Consider the following 26,623-nt stretch of genomic DNA (forward strand, 5'->3'; position numbering starts at 1 on the left):
CCATCCCTATCCAAGCTAAGTTGATTTGATCAAGGTATTGATCAACCCTTCAAAGTATAATATTGTTGAGTTCATTCTGATTTGGTTCGGTTAGATTTGATTTAGTTAGGTTATGCTACGTTTACACGCTTGCCAAAGCTTGAAAAACGTGCACAAGCCCCAAATCTTCACTTTCTAGGTGGAAAAAGCCGTGGTCAGTCCTTTCAATTCACATCCATCCCTATCCAAGCTAAGTTGATTTGATCAAGGTATTGATCAACCCTTCAAAGTAGAATATTGTTGTGTTTATTTTGATTTGGTTCGGTTAGATTCGATTTAGTTAGGTTATGCTACGTTTACACGCTTGCCAAAGCTTGGAAACCATCCACAAGCCCCAAATCTTCACTTCCTAGGTGGAAAAAGCCGTGGTCAGACCTTCCATTTCACATCCATCTCTATCCAAGCTAAATTGATTTGATCAAGGCATAGAGGGTCGTGATCAACCCTTCAAAGTAGAATATTGTTGAGTTTATTCTGATTTGGTTCGGTTAGATTTGATTTAGTTAGGTTATGCTACGTTTACACGTTTGCCAAAGCTTGGAAACCATCCACAAGCCCCAAATCTTCACTTCCTAGGTGGAAAAAGCCGTGGTCAGACCTTCCAATTCACATCCATCTCTATCCAAGCTAAATTGATTTGATCAAGGCATAGAGGGTCGTGATCAACCCTTCAAAGTAGAATATTGTTGAGTTTATTCTGATTTGGTTCGGTTAGATTTGATTTAGTTAGGTTATGCTACGTTTACACGTTTGCTAAAGCTTGGAAAACGTCCACAAGCCCCAAATCTTCACTTTCTAGGTGGAAAAAGCCGTGGTCAGACCTTCCAATTCACATCCATCTCTATCCAAGCTAAATTGATTTGATCAAGGCATAGAGGGTCGTGATCAACCCTTCAAAGTAGAATATTGTTGAGTTTATTCTGATTTGGTTCGGTTAGATTTGATTTAGTTAGGTTATGCTACGTTTACACGTTTGCCAAAGCTTGGAAACCATCCACAAGCCCCAAATCTTCACTTCCTAGGTGGAAAAAGCCGTGGTCAGACCTTCCAATTCACATCCATCTCTATCCAAGCTAAATTGATTTGATCAAGGCATAGAGGGTCGTGATCAACCCTTCAAAGTAGAATATTGTTGAGTTTATTCTGATTTGGTTCGGTTAGATTTGATTTAGTTAGGTTATGCTACGTTTACACGTTTGCCAAAGCTTGGAAACCATCCACAAGCCCCAAATCTTCACTTCCTAGGTGGAAAAAGCCGTGGTCAGACCTTCCAATTCACATCCATCTCTATCCAAGCTAAATTGATTTGATCAAGGCATAGAGGGTCGTGATCAACCCTTCAAAGTAGAATATTGTTGAGTTTATTCTGATTTGGTTCGGTTAGATTTGATTTAGTTAGGTTATGCTACGTTTACACGTTTGCCAAAGCTTGGAAAACGTCCACAAGCCCCAAATCTTCACTTTCTAGGTGGAAAAAGCCGTGGTCAGTCCTTTCAATTCACATCCATCCCTATCCAAGCTAAGTTGATTTGATCAAGGTATTGATCAACCCTTCAAAGTAGAATATTGTTGTGTTTATTTTGATTTGGTTCGGTTAGATTCGATTTAGTTAGGTTATGCTACGTTTACACGCTTGCCAAAGCTTGGAAACCATCCACAAGACCCAAATCTTCACCTCATAGGTGGAAAAAGCCGTGGTCAGTCCTTTCAATTCACATCCATCCCTATCCAAGCTAAGTTGATTTGATCAAGGTATTGATCAACCCTTCAAAGTATAATATTGTTGAGTTCATTCTGATTTGGTTCGGTTAGATTTGATTTAGTTAGGTTATGCTACGTTTACACGCTTGCCAAAGCTTGGAAAACGTCCACAAGCCCCAAATCTTCACTTTCTAGGTGGAAAAAGCCGTGGTCAGTCCTTTCAATTCACATCCATCCCTATCCAAGCTAAGTTGATTTGATCAAGGTATTGATCAACCCGTCAAAGTAGAATATTGTTGAGTTTATTCTGATTTGGTTCGGTTAGATTTCATTTAGTTAGGTTATGCTACGTTTAGACATCTCGTAGGTTAAAAAAAGGTTAGGTGAGGTTATGTTTTATTAGGTTTGTGTTTATGAATGCCCAGTCAATTTTTCCCGTAGGTTTTTTAAATATCGCTTATCGGTGGTTCGCATCGTCATCAGTTGGGAAAACCCTTTTTCTACATCGAACCCTCCCGAAATCGGAGCTCAACATCCCCTTCCTTCAGTAAAAGACTTCAAATTTCAGCTGCTTGGTAATTTTGAACTCATATTAAATTTATTTTATTATCAATTAATGAGTAGTTGAAAAAAATATGTGAAATGACATTAAAATAGTTTGGATTTGTAGCATTTCCGGTTTCGTAGCGAAAATAATCCTCTTATACGAGGGATTGTCGAAATATTCTGCAGTAAAATAAATAATTTGAGTTGGTACATTGGAATGTTTAAATAAAATGGTTTATTCCAAGTATTAATTGTTGATTCAAGTACTGATATACTATAAGATTTTAAATAAACAGACACTTTATACAGTGGTGGTAAAATTGGTGTCTAGTTTCGTTATATTTTTCAAAATTTGTGGAATTTAATTTTTATTTAATATTTTTATTTTTATTTTATTGTTTCGTGAGATGTTTTAATGGGTTTCTATTATTTTAAAATTTTTTTATGGCTCAAATAAGATATTATGTGAACTTTTTACTATCAATATAATGAAATATCTGAAAAATCGTTGTATTTCAAATTTTTTCTTAGGATAAAACATCAAAAAGACCTGTCAGAATAAACAATAATCATCGCGAAAACTTGAAATAAAATTAGTTTCCGAAGCCAATGAAAAATTTAACCCGATTTTAACCTCGGTGTAAGAAAAAAAAATTGAAAAAAAGGACGATCCAAAAATTTTTTTTGTTTATTTTTCTCCCCGAACACGACTTGCTTATAAATGATAAAAATTTTATGAAAACCTATAAAAACCGATCATAACAAGAAGTAATAACATTCTTCAAAGTTTTTTTCATATTATATGGCATCTTTTGAGGTTATTAGAGGTCCTTCATATGTAGAATATTTACCTTAAAGTAAAAATAAAAGAGACAAAAAATAAACAAAAATAATATGTAATTTTGGAAATTCATCATTCATAAATATACATAAACAACCCTTACAAACGAATATTAAAAGTTATTTGGAGGTTATGTCTTTCTCATTAAACGGATGTTATTAGTAGTATTTGAGCAAGGTCAATGCCAAAAATGAATCAAAAACAAGATCAAAACTCAATTAGAAAGATCTCGAGATCTGTAGGTATCTCAAAAATGCGAAAACCAAAATTTAATAAGGAAAATTAAAATGGAAACCGATAAAGGAAAACCAAAAATCATCCAAAGTAAAAAAAAATGATTTTTTAAGAGAAACAACTAAATTTAAAACGCCTCAATTCTTAACTAATTAATTCTCAGACGATGAATATATAAGTATTAGAAAACTCGGAGGAAATATATTAGAGTTGGTACACTTTTATGTTTAATTTTGCCACAATCTTACTACGAAAACATTTATATAATCCAGATAAAAATTGAATTATCCAATGTAAAATTATTTGTTAAAGATAAGTACGAAATTGAACCAGAAGTTTCCAGAAAAATTACCAACATTATGTGAGAAAAATTAAGATGAAAAATGAATAATTAAAAACGAATTTAGAAGTATTTGAAAAAGACCAAGTTTAAAATAGATTAACCAAGAATTATAACGCTTTAATTGTTTGAGAAATGCCAAGACCAAGACTAAATAAACAAGATCAATATCATCAAAACTGAATCGGACAGAATATTCAAGCAATACAAAGACCTAGAAGACAAGTGTTCAAGTAGGATCAACAAAGATCAACCAAACCAACGATTACACTGTCTGAAGAGCGTTTCGATAACCAAGTTAACGTCTCCAGAGACTGAAAGTAAACTGAGTCTCTGAAGACGACAACTTGGTTATCGAAACGCGCGTCACACAATGTAAGAGTGTTGGTGTAGTTTAAACAGTGTGTTCAGGATGAATATCACCAACGGTTCCAGAAATGTCAACTCACAGGGAAGGTGTCATTGAGATAACGCCGATTCGGATCATTTTGAAACAACTTGAGAAGAAAAAGATACAAAAAGAGTTGAAGATAAGAATAGAAGATGAGTTAACGTGATGTAGAGACGGAAAGGGAATAGATGTAAAAAGGTTTAATTGATTCCTTGCAAAGTAACCAAAAAAATGAGGTTAATCCATTTCCAATAGACTTGCGAATCCATTTAAGACCTAGAAGTGCCATAAGATCTAGTTAAGATGATAAAATCAACACTCAAGGGCAACCAGATATATAATAAAATCAACAGTTGAAGAGGTTGAAGCAAAAATAAACGTACAGAACCATAATTAGACTCAGTAGTTATAAATTTTGTATAATCCGAAAGAAAATTGTGAATTGAGATGAAATAAGGGCTAGAAAAACTGATAAAGGGCTTGGATATAATCCATCGTTGTAAAAAGAAGAAAGAAATGGTTGGAGACAACAACGGATCTGAATAAAAAAAGAAGTGGATTAAATACAAGATGATCATAGACAAAGATGTATGGGGACTGGAAAGTTTCACGTATTTTTCCATGGTGTTCGTTTAGATGATAAACAATTCCGTTTAATGGCCATTTTGTTGTTGGAAAAATTATCAATATTGCGTGGGTTTGATGCTACGTTTCAGATAGCGCGATGATTATCGGGATAAATCTTAAATTGGAATTCATTGCACAATAACAGACCTGGAATTAATCTAAAAAATGGTCTGCGAAAAAATTCAGTGAAGGTCATTCTTGTTTTACCATTACATTAGGATTATAATTATGGCCGCTGGAAGTTACCAAAGATAAAGGACTAGTCGCTAAACTATTGGCGATGTGGAACATGTTCCCGTTGGTGTTTCCGACTGAACACGGCGAACCCATCGCCGCCGTAGGTGGGTTGATTCTCTTCTCCTTTTGCCGCCTATTACAAAACCAAACTCTCACTACCTCTTTTTCCATACAAAGACCGTCTGCTAGCATGGTGATTTCTTCGGAGGTAGGTTTCGGATTTTGTATAAAGGCTTTTTCGAGAGCGATACGGACACTGGTTTCGATGGATGTTCTCTTTTTTCGTCTCCTGCCTATTGTTTCGGGGGTGGTTAAGGGGTTACTGAGCGCTCCTGGATTAGCTAAAGTACTATCGGCGTCCTCTAACCATTTTTGAAGTAACGGCTTCAATTTGCACATATTTTTGAAACTAAGATTCAAAGCTTCGAATCGAGATATAGTCGTTTGGGAAAAATCGTTCCCGTACAATTTTCCCATCGCCAATCCCACGTCTCCTTGTGTAAACCCTAACCAACAAATTTAATAATATTAGTATTAATTTATTATTATTATTATTATTATTGCAATAATCGCTTACCTAATTTTATCCTTCGTTGCTTGAAAGTTTTGGCAAACTGTTCGAGTTCTTCCAAGTCTGTGGTTTCTTCGGGCGACGGTTCCAATATCCTGGAAGGTGTTTTTAGATGTTGAGGTGTTAAGCCTCCCGAACTCGGCGTACTTGGTGTAAGCATACTGGCGGGGATATTGTGATTATTATTCGGAGGAGTCGTTTGAGTTTGGTGTGGTAAAGAAGCATTTTGTGGAATGCTCGTGTTGTGCTGATTCGTGTTATGTTGTACTTTCTGTAGCTGCTGGAGTTGTTGAGCGGCCTGCGCAATTTGTTGCACCTGCAAACAAGTATATACCTATATTTCTCAATAAAGAAAACGTAAGAGGTACAAATTGTACATTCCCATAGACATCACAGTGTGTTTTGTAATTTTATTTGCCTTGAGAACAAAAATTATTTAATGAAATCTGCAACAAATGTATCCGTTTCCAATAACGTTTGTCCTGATAGTTTTGCCAAAAAATTTCCAAAGGTAAAAAAGGTTCTAACAGTTATTTATAATACAAGTGAGCAAAATGTTAAGGTTAAGGTTAAGGTTAAAGTTAAGGTTTCAGTTGATAGACCTGGTGAATTGTCTATTACTGTTTTGAGTTACTTCTCTAGGTTCGTACAAAACGTCAACAGTGAATAGAAATTGGAAGATTAGAGAACTTTTAAGAGAAGATGATGAAACAAAATTCGATAGAAAAGACAACGAAGATAATAGAACCAGGAAATAAGAAATAGAAGAATGGGGAATCGTAGCTAATGATGAAATATAGTTCGAGTTGATAGACCTGGTGAATTGTCTATCACTGTTTTGAGTTACTTCTCTAGGTTCGTACAAAAAGTCAACAGTGAATAGAAATTGGAAGATTAGAGAACTTTTAAGAGAAGATAATGAAACAATATTCGATAGAGAAGACAACGAAGATAATAGAACCAGGAAATAAGAAATAGAAGAATGGGGAATCGTATCTAATGATGAAATATAGTTCGAGTTGATAGACCTGGTGAATTGTCTATCACTGTTTTGAGTTACTTCTCTAGGTTCGTACAAAAAGTCAACAGTGAATAGAAATTGGAAGATTAGAGAACTTTTAAGAGAAGATGATGAAACAAAATTCGATAGAGAAGACAACGAAGATAATAGAACCAGGAAATAAGAAATAGAAGAATGGGGAATCGTAGCTAATGATGAAATATAGTTCGAGTTGATAGACCTGGTGAATTGTCTATCACTGTTTTGAGTTACTTCTCTAGGTTCGTACAAAAAGTCAACAGTGAATAGAAATTGGAAGATTAGAGAACTTTTAAGAGAAGATGATGAAGGAAAATTCGATAGAGAAGACAACGAAGATAATAGAACCAGGAAATAAGAAATAGAAGAATGGGGAATCGTATCTAATGATGAAATACAGTTTGAGTTGATAGACCTGGTGAATTGTCTATCACTGTTTTGAGTTACTTCTCTAGGTTCGTACAAAACTTCAACAGTGAATAGAAATTGAAAGATTAGAGAACTTTTAAGAGAAGATGATGAAAGAAAATTCGATAGAGAAGACAACGAAGATAATAGAACCAGGAAATAAGAAATAGAAGAATGGGGAATCGTATCTAATGATGAAATATAGTTCGAGTTGATAGACCTGGTGAATTGTCTATCACTGTTTTGAGTTACTTCTCTAGGTTCGTACAAAAAGTCAACAGTGAATAGAAATTGGAAGATTAGAGAACTTTTAAGAGAAGATGATGAAGGAAAATTCGATAGAGAAGACAACGAAGATAATAGAACCAGGAAATAAGAAATAGAAGAATGGGGAATCGTATCTAATGATGAAATACAGTTTGAGTTGATAGACCTGGTGAATTGTCTATCACTGTTTTGAGTTACTTCTCTAGGTTCGTACAAAACGTCAACAGTGAATAGAAATTGGAAGATTAGAGAACTTTTAAGAGAAGATGATGAAACAAAATTCGATAGAGAAGACAACGAAGATAATAGAACCAGGAAATAAGAAATAGAAGAATGGGGAATCGTATCTAATGATGAAATATAGTTCGAGTTGATAGACCTGGTGAATTGTCTATCACTGTTTTGAGTTACTTCTCTAGGTTCGTACAAAAAGTCAACAGTGAATAGAAATTGGAAGATTAGAGAACTTTTAAGAGAAGATGATGAAGGAAAATTCGATAGAGAAGACAACGAAGATAATAGAACCAGGAAATAAGAAATAGAAGAATGGGGAATCGTATCTAATGATGAAATACAGTTCGAGTTGATAGACCTGGTGAATTGTCTATCACTGTTTTGAGTTACTTCTCTAGGTTCGTACAAAACTTCAACAGTGAATAGAAATTGAAAGATTAGAGAACTTTTAAGAGAAGATGATGAAAGAAAATTCGATAGAGAAGACAACGAAGATAATAGAACCAGGAAATAAGAAATAGAAGAATGGGGAATCGTATCTAATGATGAAATATAGTTCGAGTTGATAGACCTGGTGAATTGTCTATCACTGTTTTGAGTTACTTCTCTAGGTTCGTACAAAAAGTCAACAGTGAATAGAAATTGGAAGATTAGAGAACTTTTAAGAGAAGATGATGAAGGAAAATTCGATAGAGAAGACAACGAAGATAATAGAACCAGGAAATAAGAAATAGAAGAATGGGGAATCGTATCTAATGATGAAATACAGTTTGAGTTGATAGACCTGGTGAATTGTCTATCACTGTTTTGAGTTACTTCTCTAGGTTCGTACAAAACTTCAACAGTGAATAGAAATTGAAAGATTAGAGAACTTTTAAGAGAAGATGATGAAAGAAAATTCGATAGAGAAGACAACGAAGATAATAGAACCAGGAAATAAGAAATAGAAGAATGGGGAATCGTATCTAATGATGAAATATAGTTCGAGTTGATAGACCTGGTGAATTGTCTATCACTGTTTTGAGTTACTTCTCTAGGTTCGTACAAAAAGTCAACAGTGAATAGAAATTGGAAGATTAGAGAACTTTTAAGAGAAGATGATGAAGGAAAATTCGATAGAGAAGACAACGAAGATAATAGAACCAGGAAATAAGAAATAGAAGAATGGGGAATCGTATCTAATGATGAAATACAGTTTGAGTTGATAGACCTGGTGAATTGTCTATCACTGTTTTGAGTTACTTCTCTAGGTTCGTACAAAACGTCAACAGTGAATAGAAATTGGAAGATTAGAGAGCTTTTAAGAGAAGATGATGAAAGAAAATTCGATAGAGAAGACAACGAAGATAATAGAACCAGGAAATAAGAAATAGAAGAATGGGGAATCGTATCTAATGATGAAATATAGTTCGAGTTGATAGACCTGGTGAATTGTCTATCACTGTTTTGAGTTACTTCTCTAGGTTCGTACAAAAAGTCAACAGTGAATAGAAATTGGAAGATTAGAGAACTTTTAAGAGAAGATGATGAAGGAAAATTCGATAGAGAAGACAACGAAGATAATAGAACCAGGAAATAAGAAATAGAAGAATGGGGAATCGTATCTAATGATGAAATACAGTTTGAGTTGATAGACCTGGTGAATTGTCTATCACTGTTTTGAGTTACTTCTCTAGGTTCGTACAAAACTTCAACAGTGAATAGAAATTGGAAGATTAGAGAACTTTTAAGAGAAGATGATGAAAGAAAATTCGATAGAGAAGACAACGAAGATAATAGAACCAGGAAATAAGAAATAGAAGAATGGGGAATCGTATCTAATGATGAAATATAGTTCGAGTTGATAGACCTGGTGAATTGTCTATCACTGTTTTGAGTTACTTCTCTAGGTTCGTACAAAAAGTCAACAGTGAATAGAAATTGGAAGATTAGAGAACTTTTAAGAGAAGATGATGAAGGAAAATTCGATAGAGAAGACAACGAAGATAATAGAACCAGGAAATAAGAAATAGAAGAATGGGGAATCGTATCTAATGATGAAATATAGTTCGAGTTGATAGACCTGGTGAATTGTCTATCACTGTTTTGAGTTACTTCTCTAGGTTCGTACAAAACTTCAACAGTGAATAGAAATTGGAAGATTAGAGAACTTTTAAGAGAAGATGATGAAAGAAAATTCGATAGAGAAGACAACGAAGATAATAGAACCAGGAAATAAGAAATAGAAGAATGGGGAATCGTATCTAATGATGAAATATAGTTCGAGTTGATAGACCTGGTGAATTGTCTATCACTGTTTTGAGTTACTTCTCTAGGTTCGTACAAAACTTCAACAGTGAATAGAAATTGGAAGATTAGAGAACTTTTAAGAGAAGATGATGAAAGAAAATTCGATAGAGAAGACAACGAAGATAATAGAACCAGGAAATAAGAAATAGAAGAATGGGGAATCGTATCTAATGATGAAATATAGTTCGAGTTGATAGACCTGGTGAATTGTCTATCACTGTTTTGAGTTACTTCTCTAGGTTCGTACAAAAAGTCAACAGTGAATAGAAATTGGAAGATTAGAGAACTTTTAAGAGAAGATGATGAAGGAAAATTCGATAGAGAAGACAACGAAGATAATAGAACCAGGAAATAAGAAATAGAAGAATGGGGAATCGTATCTAATGATGAAATATAGTTCGAGTTGATAGACCTGGTGAATTGTCTATCACTGTTTTGAGTTACTTCTCTAGGTTCGTACAAAACTTCAACAGTGAATAGAAATTGGAAGATTAGAGAACTTTTAAGAGAAGATGATGAAAGAAAATTCGATAGAGAAGACAACGAAGATAATAGAACCAGGAAATAAGAAATAGAAGAATGGGGAATCGTATCTAATGATGAAATATAGTTCGAGTTGATAGACCTGGTGAATTGTCTATCACTGTTTTGAGTTACTTCTCTAGGTTCGTACAAAAAGTCAACAGTGAATAGAAATTGGAAGATTAGAGAACTTTTAAGAGAAGATGATGAAGGAAAATTCGATAGAGAAGACAACGAAGATAATAGAACCAGGAAATAAGAAATAGAAGAATGGGGAATCGTATCTAATGATGAAATATAGTTCGAGTTGTTAGACCTGGTGAATTGTCTATCACTGTTTTGAGTTACTTCTCTAGGTTCGTACAAAACTTCAACAGTGAATAGAAATTGGAAGATTAGAGAACTTTTAAGAGAAGATGATGAAAGAAAATTCGATAGAGAAGACAACGAAGATAATAGAACCAGGAAATAAGAAATAGAAGAATGGGGAATCGTATCTAATGATGAAATATAGTTCGAGTTGATAGACCTGGTGAATTGTCTATCACTGTTTTGAGTTACTTCTCTAGGTTCGTACAAAACTTCAACAGTGAATAGAAATTGGAAGATTAGAGAACTTTTAAGAGAAGATGATGAAAGAAAATTCGATAGAGAAGACAACGAAGATAATAGAACCAGGAAATAAGAAATAGAAGAATGGGGAATCGTATCTAATGATGAAATATAGTTCGAGTTGATAGACCTGGTGAATTGTCTATCACTGTTTTGAGTTACTTCTCTAGGTTCGTACAAAAAGTCAACAGTGAATAGAAATTGGAAGATTAGAGAACTTTTAAGAGAAGATGATGAAGGAAAATTCGATAGAGAAGACAACGAAGATAATAGAACCAGGAAATAAGAAATAGAAGAATGGGGAATCGTATCTAATGATGAAATACAGTTTGAGTTGATAGACCTGGTGAATTGTCTATCACTGTTTTGAGTTACTTCTCTAGGTTCGTACAAAACTTCAACAGTGAATAGAAATTGGAAGATTAGAGAACTTTTAAGAGAAGATGATGAAAGAAAATTCGATAGAGAAGACAACGAAGATAATAGAACCAGGAAATAAGAAATAGAAGAATGGGGAATCGTATCTAATGATGAAATATAGTTCGAGTTGATAGACCTGGTGAATTGTCTATCACTGTTTTGAGTTACTTCTCTAGGTTCGTACAAAACTTCAACAGTGAATAGAAATTGGAAGATTAGAGAACTTTTAAGAGAAGATGATGAAAGAAAATTCGATAGAGAAGACAACGAAGATAATAGAACCAGGAAATAAGAAATAGAAGAATGGGGAATCGTATCTAATGATGAAATATAGTTCGAGTTGATAGACCTGGTGAATTGTCTATCACTGTTTTGAGTTACTTCTCTAGGTTCGTACAAAAAGTCAACAGTGAATAGAAATTGGAAGATTAGAGAACTTTTAAGAGAAGATGATGAAGGAAAATTCGATAGAGAAGACAACGAAGATAATAGAACCAGGAAATAAGAAATAGAAGAATGGGGAATCGTATCTAATGATGAAATACAGTTCGAGTTGATAGACCTGGTGAATTGTCTATCACTGTTTTGAGTTACTTCTCTAGGTTCGTACAAAACTTCAACAGTGAATAGAAATTGAAAGATTAGAGAACTTTTAAGAGAAGATGATGAAAGAAAATTCGATAGAGAAGACAACGAAGATAATAGAACCAGGAAATAAGAAATAGAAGAATGGGGAATCGTATCTAATGATGAAATATAGTTCGAGTTGATAGACCTGGTGAATTGTCTATCACTGTTTTGAGTTACTTCTCTAGGTTCGTACAAAACGTCAACAGTGAATAGAAATTTGAAGATTAGAGAACTTTTAAGAGAAGATAATGAAACAAAATTCGATAGAGAAGACAACGAAGATAATAGAACCAGGAAATAAGAAATAGAAGAATGGGGAATCGTATCTAATGATGAAATATAGTTCGAGTTGATAGACCTGGTGAATTGTCTATCACTGTTTTGAGTTACTTCTCTAGGTTCGTACAAAAAGTCAACAGTGAATAGAAATTGAGAGATTAGAGAACTTTTAAGAGAAGATGATGAAGGAAAATTCGATAGAGAAGACAACGAAGATAATAGAACCAGGAAATAAGAAATAGAAGAATGGGGAATCGTATCTAATGATGAAATATAGTTCGAGTTGATAGACCTGGTGAATTGTCTATCACTGTTTTGAGTTACTTCTCTAGGTTCGTACAAAAAGTCAACAGTGAATAGAAATTGGAAGATTAGAGAACTTTTAAGAGAAGATAATGAAACAAAATTCGATAGAGAAGACAACGAAGATAATAGAACCAGGAAATAAGAAATAGAAGAATGGGGAATCGTATCTAATGATGAAATATAGTTCGAGTTGATAGACCTGGTGAATTGTCTATCACTGTTTTGAGTTACTTCTCTAGGTTCGTACAAAACTTCAACAGTGAATAGAAATTGGAAGATTAGAGAACTTTTAAGAGAAGATGATGAAAGAAAATTCGATAGAGAAGACAACGAAGATAATAGAACCAGGAAATAAGAAATAGAAGAATGGGGAATCGTATCTAATGATGAAATATAGTTCGAGTTGATAGACCTGGTGAATTGTCTATCACTGTTTTGAGTTACTTCTCTAGGTTCGTACAAAACTTCAACAGTGAATAGAAATTGGAAGATTAGAGAACTTTTAAGAGAAGATGATGAAGGAAAATTCGATAGAGAAGACAACGAAGATAATAGAACCAGGAAATAAGAAATAGAAGAATGGGGAATCGTATCTAATGATGAAATACAGTTCGAGTTGATAGACCTGGTGAATTGTCTATCACTGTTTTGAGTTACTTCTCTAGGTTCGTACAAAACTTCAACAGTGAATAGAAATTGAAAGATTAGAGAACTTTTAAGAGAAGATGATGAAAGAAAATTCGATAGAGAAGACAACTAAGATAATAGAACCAGGAAATAAGAAATAGAAGAATGGGGAATCGTATCTAATGATGAAATATAGTTCGAGTTGATAGACCTGGTGAATTGTCTATCACTGTTTTGAGTTACTTCTCTAGGTTCGTACAAAAAGTCAACAGTGAATAGAAATTGGAAGATTAGAGAACTTTTAAGAGAAGATAATGAAACAAAATTCGATAGAGAAGACAACGAAGATAATAGAACCAGGAAATAAGAAATAGAAGAATGGGGAATCGTATCTAATGATGAAATATAGTTCGAGTTGATAGACCTGGTGAATTGTCTATCACTGTTTTGAGTACATCTCTGGGTTCGTTTATTTCCCTCATTATTCAAATTTTGAATAAACAAAAGCGATGATGAGATGATGAATTTACGTTTTTGATAAATGGAGAAACGTACAGAAAAACTGAAAATTTGAATTGGTGCTACTGTTTGTTAATGTACAATGTCAATAAGATGATACGTCTTCGCATTTGGAATAGTCTGATCGTGAGTATCTTTAGAAGAGACTCTACTGAATAGTCATCGAGATCCCTTTGGACTTTTTTATGGGGGTTGCAACACAAATAAGAAATGAATTTCGATTGCGTTTAGGAATAATAAGCATTTATTCGATTCAAATCATTAAATTGATTGTTTTTCCTCTGTTATAATTAAAGAAAATTTGGTAGTTACACATTACATTCCCTACAAGGGTTGTCTGAAAAATCCAGTGATGCATCCAAAATGGATTTCGTTTTCTAGTTGAGATCGGAATCTTTTCGTGCAACCGCCGCGTATAAAAATATTTATCAAAATAATAATTTTTTTAGTTTCGTTTAAAAAAGTGATTAAATGCGCATTTTTATTGGATATGACGTTAGAACGAAGGTTAATTTATTAGAGTGTATGTCACATATTTCATTCTCATTGCAAATTGGTGTTTATGGTGTTTTTGTAAGACAAACATGCTTATAACGATACAAATATATACATTGTCGTTATATAAAACACACCTGTAATGTATGAGGGGGTCTGGAAGATATACTCGATCTAGGAAAACCTTGTAGGAAACCCTTAAATTGAGAAAAAATACAAGTTAAATCAATTCGCCGATTCATACACTGGTAAACATTTTTTTTTAATCACACGAACGTTGCGAGGATTTTTATTTGTTTTGATCTACCCTCAGTCGAAAAAAAATTTTTTTTAATCACGTCCATCTTCATTTACGCGACGATTTTTTTTTGTAAAAATTAAGCTAATTCATATTTCTTTTGCATCGATTTTTTTGTATTATTGTCGCTAGTTATTAAAATATTGAAATTCACTTTGTAAGCAGTGTTGTCAGTTTTAAAAGCTAATTGTTCGAGATTTTGAAAGCCTCTGTTATCTTTAGGATGCCGATACGACGATTCTGATCAACATAAATTAGAAACGAATTGGCAATCTACTGATTTACTCTCAAAATATTCAGTCACTGTGTATACCAAGTTTGGAATTTGATATTTAGAACTTTTATTTATACCTTAAAAAGTGCGGAACGTCTCTTTTTATGTAGATTTTTCAAAAAATAATATAAATATTCCAAAGTCACTTTTCTTTGCAATTATACAGACAATTACCTGGTTCTGGAATAAAAATTGAGCTTGAGGATTCATCTGATTACCACTAGCCTGTTGCAGCATCGCCAACTGCTGCAATTGCTGCAGGCTCTGCTGGCTTTGGAAAGCCGGTAAACTTCCTAACATTTGAAGATGATTTCCGAAAATGCCACCAAGACTTCCTAAGGCCGCCAGTGCTGCTCCAACGCCCGGACTCGAACTAGTTACTTGTGAATTTGGTGTTGATATTGTTGGTTGTTCATTGCTCGATCTCACCTAGAAAATTTACGGTATTTTTCATTATCTATGTAAAAAAACTTTATTGATAGTTATATGTCGTTTTATTTGTGTCTAAAGTTATATAAACATCGTTATTTAGTTTGGATTTGCTGAAAAAAATACCTCAACTAACTAAGAACTTGTGGATAGATTCCACAGGAAATCAAAAACAATTTCTCGGTAAAAAAGTGGGATTGAACCATATAAATACTTGAGTTAGATGTTAACAACACATCAGGGACTAAACTTCTTCTTCCTCTTCTTTTTCATTATGGGCCTATCTTCTGTTTCTTCTTCTTTATCTTACCTCATCCTGGAGGTTGTCATTCACTTCTTTCTTGGTCGACGTTTACCTCGTGTTTCAATTGGAGATTCATCCCTTCCTATTTTTAACAATTCGTAGTTTATCTTTCGACTTATATGTTGGTTTTTACGCCGTGATACCCATTTTTGTTAATGTTTTCTACGTCACATAATCGTTTGTTGTTTCCGCTGGTGTATAGGTCTGATTTTTGCTATGCAAAAGTTTTGGTTTCTTATTTCAGGTGTTTGTTTCTGAAGATACCTTGTGACCTTATTTCCTATGGCTATTTGTCCTATCTCTTCGTCTTCTACGCCTAGTGTTACCAACTCGTTAACGACACGGGCCGTGAAGCCGGTTCTGTCCGATTATAATGGAACTCTAAAATCGAATACGCAGAATTGTTTGATTTTTGATACTACGTTTTTTTATAGACTTCTTCATGCTATTTTTTTAGAATTAATTCTTAGAAAAGTTTTTTTATTCATTTGTTCATTTTCTAGAATTCTAGAAATGTTAATTCTGATATATATTCGATCTTGTTTAACAGCGAAAGTTTAGTTTATATTGAAAAGGCACGGAAATAAATAGAAAAATGATCGGTGAATTTAAGTAAATTAGTGAACAAGTGAAAATTCAATTATACAAGTAGTTATACAATTTGATTATTATATAAGTTAATAATTATAATTAATAAATAAGAATATTACATTGGAGTGCATATTCATGTATAAGACATTATTAGAAGCAAAAGTTTAAAGGAGTTAAGACAGCAAGCAAAATATGTGAATTTGAAGGGAAAAACTCGAAAGATACAACGTTGATTTAATTCTTTTATTAGTGGAGATTTAAGGGATGAAGATCGCTCTCACTCGAGTCGTCTAAATGCGTGGGGGGATATTGAGGTTAGAAAACTAACTCTTGGTGGTATTGAACTTTTACCACGTGCAGCATTTAGTCCGGACCCTGCACCGTTAGATTCATTTGAATCCAAACGAGATGTTGAACATGCGGTGTCACAATTTTTTGTATCTAAGCTCTAACGCTCTGAAATTGATCAACAAAGAACGTACGGAATGGGAGATTCAAGTCCTGGTTTGAAAAATTTTTCTTATACACAATAAATAAATATTCAATATAAAAAATTTGATATAATCTATTTTTAAAAATGCGAAGGTTACTTTGATGAGATAAGATACAAACAAAATAAGTGGTTTCAATTCGATTATTTTGTTATTTTACCTATTTTTTTTATGAATGGACATAGAAAATAAGGGAAATCTTCGTTTTCAGTTGATATATTAATTGAATATTAATCAGAAAGGTTCATAGACGAATATATTTTTTATATAAACGTTTAATGACATTGAAAGATAATTAAAACACTTCCAGTATCAACTTTGCGCTCTTAAGGTACCGGTTATCCAGACCGAGGTTCACATCATCATCATACCACTAGTGGAGCGAAGAGCGGTGTTTCTGCAGTTGTCGTTTTGTGAATTTCGTCCAATTTTGTTAACGAGGGCTCTTTATTTTCTTCCGGTTTTTTTTTGGGTGTACAAGGGGAATGAAATAATATACATACTTCCTAAAATAAGGGCGGATAATGTATGATCTGAAGCCTTCGGTTAAATTGGCTACAAAACCATGGAAAACACACTAGAAAAGGAGGTGGATGGGGAAAAATCTCAAAATAGCGGTAGACAATTCACCAGGTCTATCAACTCGAACTATATTTCATCAACTGAATGATTGGGATTAATAAATCAGCAAAAGAAGATGACACAACAGATACTTTGATCGCAGTTAATGTCCTACAGTTTATAGAGACTGTGGATTTTTGAAATACTCTAAAGATTAGATTTTCTTAGAGTTGGGGTGGAAATAATTATTAATTAATCAATTAAACTACAGATTTGACGAGTTAAAGTTTTGAGAACAATCAAACAGTGTAACAAGAGGTTGTATACACTGTTTTAAGGATGAGTAGTGAAAGGGTGCGTTTTCTTTCGAGGTTTAAAGGACTAAAAGGAAATATTCGAGTCTTTTCTTCTCTGGACTACTTTATGCCTTTGATACTTCATTCATCTATTGTTTGTTCACCCTTGTCTTCCCACTTGCTATGCTACTAGTCGTAGCAAAGTTTTCCTGGGTTTTACTCTTTCCTTTTTTGCTTGTACCTTTTTGTTTGTTACTTTTCTTAACATGTCTCCTCTTTATGTTTTCTACTTCTATCCATCTTCGTTTTCCCTGCTATTTTCCTTGGTTGTTTCATCTTTCGAGTTTGTATACTTTTGTCTTTATATGTTGTCCTATTTTTTATCTCGAATATTGTCTTATTTTCGGTATATTATATTTACTTTTCTTATTTTAATCGCTATACACAAAATTACCAATCTATGTATTCTTTGACCTCTTATTATTAAATTTTCTTCACTTTCTCTTTTTTGACTTACTACCTTTTGTATTCCTTAATGTTAATTTCCATTTTTAGGTCTTCCATGGTCTTTATCTATACGTCTACTTTCACTTTTATTTTCTTAAATATAACAATCATAGTCTCCAGTTTATAATTCTTCTTCTAATTGTTTTTATTATCCTTTTATTGAAAAGTATAAATAGAAGGGGGTTAAGACTATATCCTTGTTACAGCCCCATATCCATTCTAAACTCCTTCGATCCTTTAGCTACTCAATATATTTATGTTATCGATCTTTCATTTCACTTTGCTCCTTCTCCATTTCTTCATCAATGTTTCTATGATCTTCGTATTTGTAGTTTGTAGTTTTCGCACATTTTTTTTTGGGTCTTCTTTTTTGTATTTCATGCTAAATTGAATATATTTTATCATTTCTGCTTCTATGTTGTCAACCCCACATGATTTTCCTATTTTACTTTTCCTTATCGCTTCTTCCACTTTCTCCTTCGTGATTATCCTTCCATCCTCGCATGATTCTTCTTCATCTTCCAATTCTTCTTATTTTGTAATGTTTCTGTGAATGAATTTTTCTTTGAAACGTTCTTTTGTGTTCAGTTTTGGTCTCTTCATTTTCATCGCTTCTATTTTCAATATAATTTTCCAATTTTTCTTATTTCTTCTTCCATGCATCTTCTAGCTTTACCGCTTGTTCTAGTTCGACATTTCTTCCAAGTAAAAGAAACACGTTGAGGATGTTGCGAAATGTATTGGAAAGTTTCTAGTTACTAATTATGTATAAAAGAAGAAAAAATTACAGTTTAACTTTTTATGGAAAATGTTCTCAATGAATTTGAGATTAAAACTGAAATAATTTCCTACCTTCGTTTGTTAAATCACAAAAATAATTAAATATTTATAACTCCTACCCAATATCACTTAATTAATATTGAAAATAAAATAATATATATAAAAAAAGGGTATTTGTCGTGGTTTTTTCTTCAGAATAAAACTGATAAGATAAAATTTGAGTACCAAGTAAAGTAGATAGATATAAAACCTACTCGAAAATGCCAGATTATGGCATCTGGAATAAGTATGACGATGTTTCTTTATTAGATTATTATCGAAGATGATAAATTTTTCTTTCTACCGTTTTTTTCTGTACAAAAATGATTTGAGTTTTAAATTATATTGATTTACGTGTTTGTCTCTGACATCATCTATTTAATTGTTAAAATCGCTTCCCACCAAGCCAACTGAAGGTATTCGCATGGAACTAAATCAGGTGAGTACGTCGGATGAGACAAAAAACATGGTGGAGTAGATTATTACATAATTTTTCCTTACTGGACACTGTCAATTCACTCCTTATCTACAGCGTTTGTATGTGGATCAGAAACGTGAAGAATAAACTAAAGAAATAGAGCAAATAGAGCCTCAAGGTTAGATAGGCATCCGCCGGATGAGTATTGTATAAAAGTGGAGCCAGACGACCCGGTACAAGTTCAGAAAATGTGGAGCAAACATTCCAGCACAATCCGAAAGGCTTCAAAGACAACTCCAAATACCCACCACCGCAATCCACATGGTTTTTCATAAACATTTGCGTGTGTATGCTGCTGGCAATGTTGCCAACAGATCGACCAAAACGTGTGGAATTTGCCTGAAGATTCAATGATGAAACCACGTTCCATGTGTCTGGTGCAATAAACCGCCACAACGTACGGTTTTTGAGGTTCTGAAACCCCATATGCAGCAGTCGAGCTTCAACGAGACAGACCAAAGTTGTGAAGATTAAAAAAAATCAAGTTCTCAAAATGAACGATTCCGACGAATAAAATTAATTTTGAAATACAACAGAGGGAATGTTCCCCCAGGGAATTAAAACATTTAAGTTTTGAAGGGAGATTCGAAAAGATTTTGGTACATTAGGGATTTTCTACAATCATAAGTTATCGAGCTCGAAACTTTTGGATAAAATACGCGTGTATTTTTGTTTATACGATAATACAAATCATTGTAAACATAAAATTCATACCAGGTGGACAACAAAATGTTTTATACAATTATTAAGCGAAACAACATAAATTTTTATTAACGTTGTTGATACTACTAAAAACAGCTTAGTCAACATTATTAGATTTTTATGAAAGGAGCGTAGCAAAAAAAAAATTTTGAGAAAGTTACTTGACTTCTGATATTTTAAGTTCATGTTTTTGAAGGTTGATTGTACGTAGAAAAATTTAGGACGCGGTTAGGTTTCACAGTTGAAATAAGAGGCTTCAAACTATGAGGACGACCTAGAAGTACTTGGTCTGACCTAGAGGTGATAGTTGTTTGAAAAATACCATTGTATTAAATTTAAACAGAACATGTTTCAAGTTTGAAGACGCCACGATGTTTAGTTTTTGTTTGGCAGCCATTAATAGTGAACGTTTTTAGTAAAATTGGTCATCTTTATTTGATATAAGACTTAGCCCAACCACTATAAAAGCTGAACTAGATTCTACTCTGGGTGAGACTACTCCTTCGATAACAACAGAAAAATATTGGGTAGCAAAGTTTAGACGAGACTTTAAGACCTGCGAAGATCAGCAAAGTAATGGTCGACCAAATAATGTGACGACTCCAGAAATGTTGATGAAAATCCACAAAGCGGTACTGGATGATCGTCGACTGAAAGAGCGAAGGCTAGCAGACATAATAGGAATTGCCAAAAGTGTGGTATATCGCATTAACTGAAAATTTGGACATGAGAAAGTTGTGCGCAAGATGGATGCCGCGTTTGCTCGTGAAGATGTTTCCATGGAGTTTCATAACTACGGATGAAATGTGGGTCCATCACTTCACATCAGAAACAAAAGAACGATCAAATCAATGGGCCGAAGAGAGAGAAATGGCTCTAAAGAAGGTAAATACCGTTCCATCTGCAAGCAAGGTCATGGCATTGGTTTTTTTGAAATGTGCGTGGGATATTTACCATTGACTATCTTGTAAAAGAGTTTTATGGAACGTTTAAGCGAAGAAATCACATTTAGCTAAGAAGAAAGTGTTGTTTCATCAAGACCGTGCACCAGCTCACACATCTGTTATAGCAATGACCAAAATTAATGAATCAAACTTTGAATTGCTACCTCATGCACCCTATTCACTAGATTTAGTCCCATCTGATCATTTTCTGTTAGACTAGACTTCAAAAACTCGCTCGTTGGTCAAAGATTTCCCACCAATGAAGATGTGATCGAATTTATTGAATATCGCTGGGAAAAGTATATGGAGATATGAAAGATAAAAATATATATATTTTTAAAATTTTTGCGTTTTCTTTAATGAGCCAGATACCAGATGGTGCCATCCTCGTAGTACTAATATTCGTAAACAGAATCATTGGTACTTCTTAGTAGAATCCAAATGTAAACTTGAGAAGTTGCATTCCATTCCAATTGGATGACAAACTATTAGTTCTTTTCTAGTATTTGATACTGAATATCGTTTTTTTATGGCACAACTTGATCCCGAAGGATGTTATTCACATTATCTGTAGCTATTCACCCAACGATTTCTACGACTTCGACGCTTACGTCTCAAGGAATACCACCTCGCCGCCTCCATAGCTGACATTATGTATAAGAAGGTGCGTATCGTTAGTAAATCCTTCTGTATGTGTCCATTCGTTCATATGGTTTCCGTTATTGGATTCTAATCAGTAAACAGAAGATTTTTTCAGTTATCGTTGAACACGATAAGTTAGTTCCCAGTCGATGATTTTAGAAAACATTAGATCTTTAAGCCATATTATGACTCTTATTCTTTTACTATAGGTTATTAGCAATAAAAAGATCTTGAATTGTTGTTGTACATCTTTTGAAGCACCTTAGAAACTGATGATCGAAGTCTATCTGCAATGTTACTAACAAGTTTGTTTCATAAATAATGACAATGTGCAATGAAAACTTTTCTCATTTAATAATCGTACAAAATGTAATTTTCGAAATATATTTCATCGTATTGGTTCTAACTCAACGTTCATCAAGTTCTTCGGGACCTTGATGTGCAAAAAATCGTCGCACTGGATTCGAATGAATAGTAATCTGACGGTGCAAGATCTAATTAATATGACACAACTTATTTTCTTGTAAATGCTGTAAATATTTGATATTTTTTCCCATGTTCTATAAATATATTTACGCTCACGACAAACCGTAGCATTAGCCACTTTGATTAACTTCATTTGAAGTCACATATCGATTAAAAAATAACGGTTAAAAATACTCACTAAATTTAACGCTCCATCTCTATCGGAATCCATAGAATTTTCATCGTTTTGATTGAGGGGATGGTCGCTGGTAATACTTTGGTCATCGCCACTAATTTCTCCGTTTGTTTCTCCGTCTGGAAACAATATAAAAATAAGTTTATTATATATTTGAGGAACATATTTTATTTTTTTTACCGTCAGTTAAATAATTAGAAATAACGGTTACTTTGGAGGTTATGTATATGTCATGATACTACCAACTATCGTAAAATCTCTAAAGTAACCTCCCTCTCTACAAAACATAACAAATGCATTTAAGGTTAAGGGGGATTTTTTGAAAATATTATTCCCAAAAAATGCTTCAGTACTGAAAATGAGTACAGAAGATAAATAATATAAATAAAATTATTAAAATAATTGATAAATACGTACAAAAACAATTATCATTTATCGTAATATTTGTAAAATGGCGCCATCTTTCAACTAAAAATAATTTATGTCCCCAACTAATAATGTCATTAATATCGACTAGCATTAACGGATATTAATTATTTCAACTATTTAGTAGTAGTTTTTTATTATTTAAAAAATCATAATTCACATAAAATGATTTTAACATACAATAAATGAAATACAAATTGTTTTGAAATAATTCTGATTAATGTATCTCTTATATATGCAACCAGTTTAACTGTTGTAAAATGAGTTGCCTATATTTATATTCAGATAATTTTGATATTATGATAATTTTATATGCGCGAAATCAATATTACAATGTGAAATACGTATAATATAGTTTGTCACTGTAGTTATTTTTTGTTTATTTTGAAAATCAACACTTTCTCAAACAGTAATGCGGAAAATGTGTATAGCAATTTTCCGATAGACTCCTACACCACTTCTGTTATGGTGTTAAGTCCTGCATACACTCTGATAAGGTAAATCACGCATCGATAAGCGTACGAGGGCACTTGCCCTCATGTCAGCTATAAGGAATTTCACACCTACTGAATTTTTATATTTAGAGATGAACCAGAAGGGCTGATTCCTTTCAAGCGGAAAAATAGCTTCACTTTCGTCGACTAGGATCTTTTATAAACATTTATTTGAATGATGATGATTAGTTATAAGAGATTTGGGGTTTTTCATACTCAACAGTTTTTATATTTTCGATTAGTTATACCAAAAAATTTAGTTGGGGTCAGATCGAAAAGATTATCGATACAAACTTTTAAAGTTAGGTTACTTATAATTAATCCTCTGTATTTTGTTATTTTTAAATTTTTATAAAGTGATTGATAATATTTAGAAAGTTGTATATGTTAATAAAACAAATTCGCTTCAAATGAAAAGTTTTTTCATGAATAATTTAGTTAGACAGTTAGACAACATCATTAACTTTATTGCTTATTGTGTTGCCTAACTCAAAAGCGATTTGTGTACAAATTAATAAAGGATACAACACAATTAAATTTTGGAAACTAGAGAATCAGGGACGAAAGGAATACTGAAAATATCTGAAGAAACAGTATATTCACAGGAGAATTAATATGTAGAAGGATAAAATTTTCAGAGAACAAAATACCTGACCGGAAATATCGAACCAAAAACAGCGGGAGATAAAAACTAATACACCCTACAAAAGAAACTATTTAAAATAAGTAAAAGTAAAGGAAATAAATTGGAGAAGAAACAAGAGAAGATCATTGAGGCAGCTAAGGGATTAAGAGGAAAGTATAAAAAAAGAAATAAAAGCAATTGAAACGGGAATAATCAACAACAAACAGGAATAGAACTAAAACTGTGTGAAAAAAGTGTCTTAAAGACTATTGAAAATGAAGATGAGTCCTTTGGAGATAAGAAAAACAGTCAAAGCAATGCATAAACACTTCATTAACAAATCAATTTTCGTCTGGAGTGGTTTTAATCCACGACACGTAGTTCCAAGTTTTGGTCACCCACCTTACAGTAATTATCTAGCATAGTAGTGTATAGTGTAGTGTATAGTGTAGTGTATAGTGTAGTGTATAGTGTAGTGTATAGTGTAGTGTATAGTGTAGTGTATAGTGTAGTGTATAGTGTAGTGTATAGTGTAGTGTATAGTGTAGTGTATATTGTAGTGTATAGTGTAGTGTATAGTGTAGTGTATAGTGTAGTGTATAGTGTAGCGTATAGTGTAGTGTATAGTGTAATGTATAGTGTAGTGTATAGTGTAGTGTATAGTGTAGTGTATAGTGTAGTGTATAGTGTAGTGTATAGTGTAGTGTATAGTGTAGTGTATAGTGTAGTGTATAGTGTAGCGTATAGTGTAGTGTATAGTGTAGTGTATAGTGTAGTGTATAGTGTAGTGTATAGTGTAGTGTATAGTGTAGTGTATAGTGTAGTGTATAGTGTAGTGTATAGTGTAATGTATAGTGTAGTGTATAGTGTAGTGTATAGTGTAGTGTATAGTGTAGTGTATAGTGTAGTGTATAGTGTAGTGTATAGTGTAGTGTATAGTGTAGTGTATAGTGTAATGTATAGTGTAGTGTATAGTGTAGTGTATAGTGTAGTGTATAGTGTAGCGTATAGTGTAGTGTATAGTGTAGTGTATAGTGTAATATATAGTGTAATGTATAGTGTAGTGTATAGTGTAGTGTATAGTGTAGTGTATAGTGTAGTGTATAGTGTAGTGTATAGTGTAGTGTATAGTGTAGTGTATAGTGTAGTGTATAGTGTAGTGTAAGTAGTGATGGTGTGAACAGTGTGTTCGGAATTAAAAATTTATGTTTGAGGCACTTATTCGGAATTTTGATAATCGTGTATGTTACAAATAACGTGAGTTACCAAAATCCGTTAAATAAATTCTGTTTTTATTCACATTTAAGTGGTTTTGGAAGGTATCGAAATCCGCCAAATATAAACCAAAATCTTTATTGAATGTTGTCGATCTACCTTAATGTGTTTCCTTTGAATTTTTGCGATCATCTCCGTTTTGTTATTCAAAGTATAAATCCGGAGAAAATCTGAATATTTTGTAGATTTTTGTAAAATTTATTCAGATTTCACGGCGGTCAGGTGCTACGAGAACTTTTGAGAAAAATGATTTAGGGGAATCCTGTATTTTCGTCACGTTTCTATGACTTAAAAATCAAACCTTAGTTTACATATTTTGCAAAGAACATTTATAGTACGAAGGATGTTTTATACAAAAAAAAACGTCAAGCAAATTTTTGTTCATAATATTATTAGTTTCCTCCATGTTTACAATGTCATCTGACAAAATCCTTATCCTCCATTATGAAAAATTTCGAAATTAACAACTGTTTAAACTTAAATTGCATCTTTTCACTTTGGCTTCTTTTTAAAATAATTGATGAATAGATGTTAAAACAAAAAAGGTCAAGGCAGCGTTTTTTCATGAAATTTTTGATGTTACCAATAATTTTCTCTATATTCCAACGATTTTACAAAAAATTTTTATAAAACCTATATAAATATTTTCCTAACGGTTTTACTATTTATACCGGTCAAAAGTTTAGGTCCACTCTTTAGTTTCCATGACACATAACAAATAAAAACAACACTATCGATTTTGATATCTGTATTTTTCAATAAATCGTTGTTATCCCTTTTTGCTCTCATTACTACTACACTGCTTTCCGATTTCCATATCCGATTTGACCCACAATTCAATCGGGTTGAGGTCGAGCGACTGTTACGGCCAAATCATCACTTCCAGTACATTCTTCTTTACACAGCTTCCAGAAATGTTTGCCATCGCTGTCATACCAGAAGATAAATTTTCTGACAATCAGGTGCTGGCCAAAACGTACTGCATTTTCTTTTAATATTAAAAATCTTTTCAGTTTTTACCAGATATTCAGTTGCTCTTCCTCCAGAACCTCCCCAAACCACCAGCGAGCCTCCACTGTGTTTTGCACTCGAAACTACACTGGATCTAACATCTGTTCTTCTTTTGAACTGCGGCTTTCAAAAAGATCAGCTACAATCAATCTCGTTTTCACTATAGAAGATTCCTTGATCTGAGCTACTATCTCTGAGTCGTCGATCAATACAATTCGTTTATATTCAGCGGTTGTGGTTTTTCGAGGCCACAAATCACCTGATGTCTTTGTAGTTCATGGCGACGATCGATAGTTCCTTGGTTTTACATATTTTGAAACTTAGCAGTCTGAATTTTCGAGAATGGAAACTATTTTTGTACGAAAAGATATCTTGGTTCAAAAAGTAAGTACTTTAGTCTCACAGGGCTAACTGGGGACTAAACTATAATCATAAACACCGAAGACATAACTCATAGATGAAGAATAATAAACAAATTAGGTATTTGCAAGTTTTAATTTGTCGCACTCATCGACAAAATTTAATTATATTGAAATTTTCTTTCCGGTTTTGAAATCTAAGTTTTTTCAAAATTTTTTTTGACCATTACGTTCTATAAACCATCTCATCACATCCTGAATT

General features: G+C 33.1%; 1 protein-coding gene across 2 annotated transcripts in view; it reads right to left on the reverse strand.

Moving 5' to 3' along the window:
- Positions 1-722: 722 nt before the first annotated feature.
- Positions 723-26,623, reverse strand: part of LOC130447164 (protein nubbin-like) — a 53,927-nt gene continuing 28,026 nt past the window's right edge. The window contains exons 3-7 of one of the 2 annotated variants that reach the window (XM_056783856.1): positions 22,175-22,290; positions 14,921-15,175; positions 14,312-14,371; positions 5,534-5,843; positions 723-5,462 (exon numbers count right to left, since the gene is read on the reverse strand). In XM_056783856.1, the coding sequence (XP_056639834.1) occupies positions 4,912-5,462; positions 5,534-5,843; positions 14,312-14,371; positions 14,921-15,175; positions 22,175-22,290 (1,292 nt within the window). In that variant the 3' untranslated portion in view covers positions 723-4,911. The remainder of the gene's footprint in view (positions 5,463-5,533; positions 5,844-14,311; positions 14,372-14,920; positions 15,176-22,174; positions 22,291-26,623) is intronic. The other variant, XM_056783857.1, reaches the window with a different exon arrangement.

Source organism: Diorhabda sublineata, chromosome 7 (genome assembly GCF_026230105.1).
Source record: "Diorhabda sublineata isolate icDioSubl1.1 chromosome 7, icDioSubl1.1, whole genome shotgun sequence".
Classification (NCBI taxonomy): Eukaryota; Metazoa; Arthropoda; class Insecta; order Coleoptera; family Chrysomelidae; genus Diorhabda; species Diorhabda sublineata.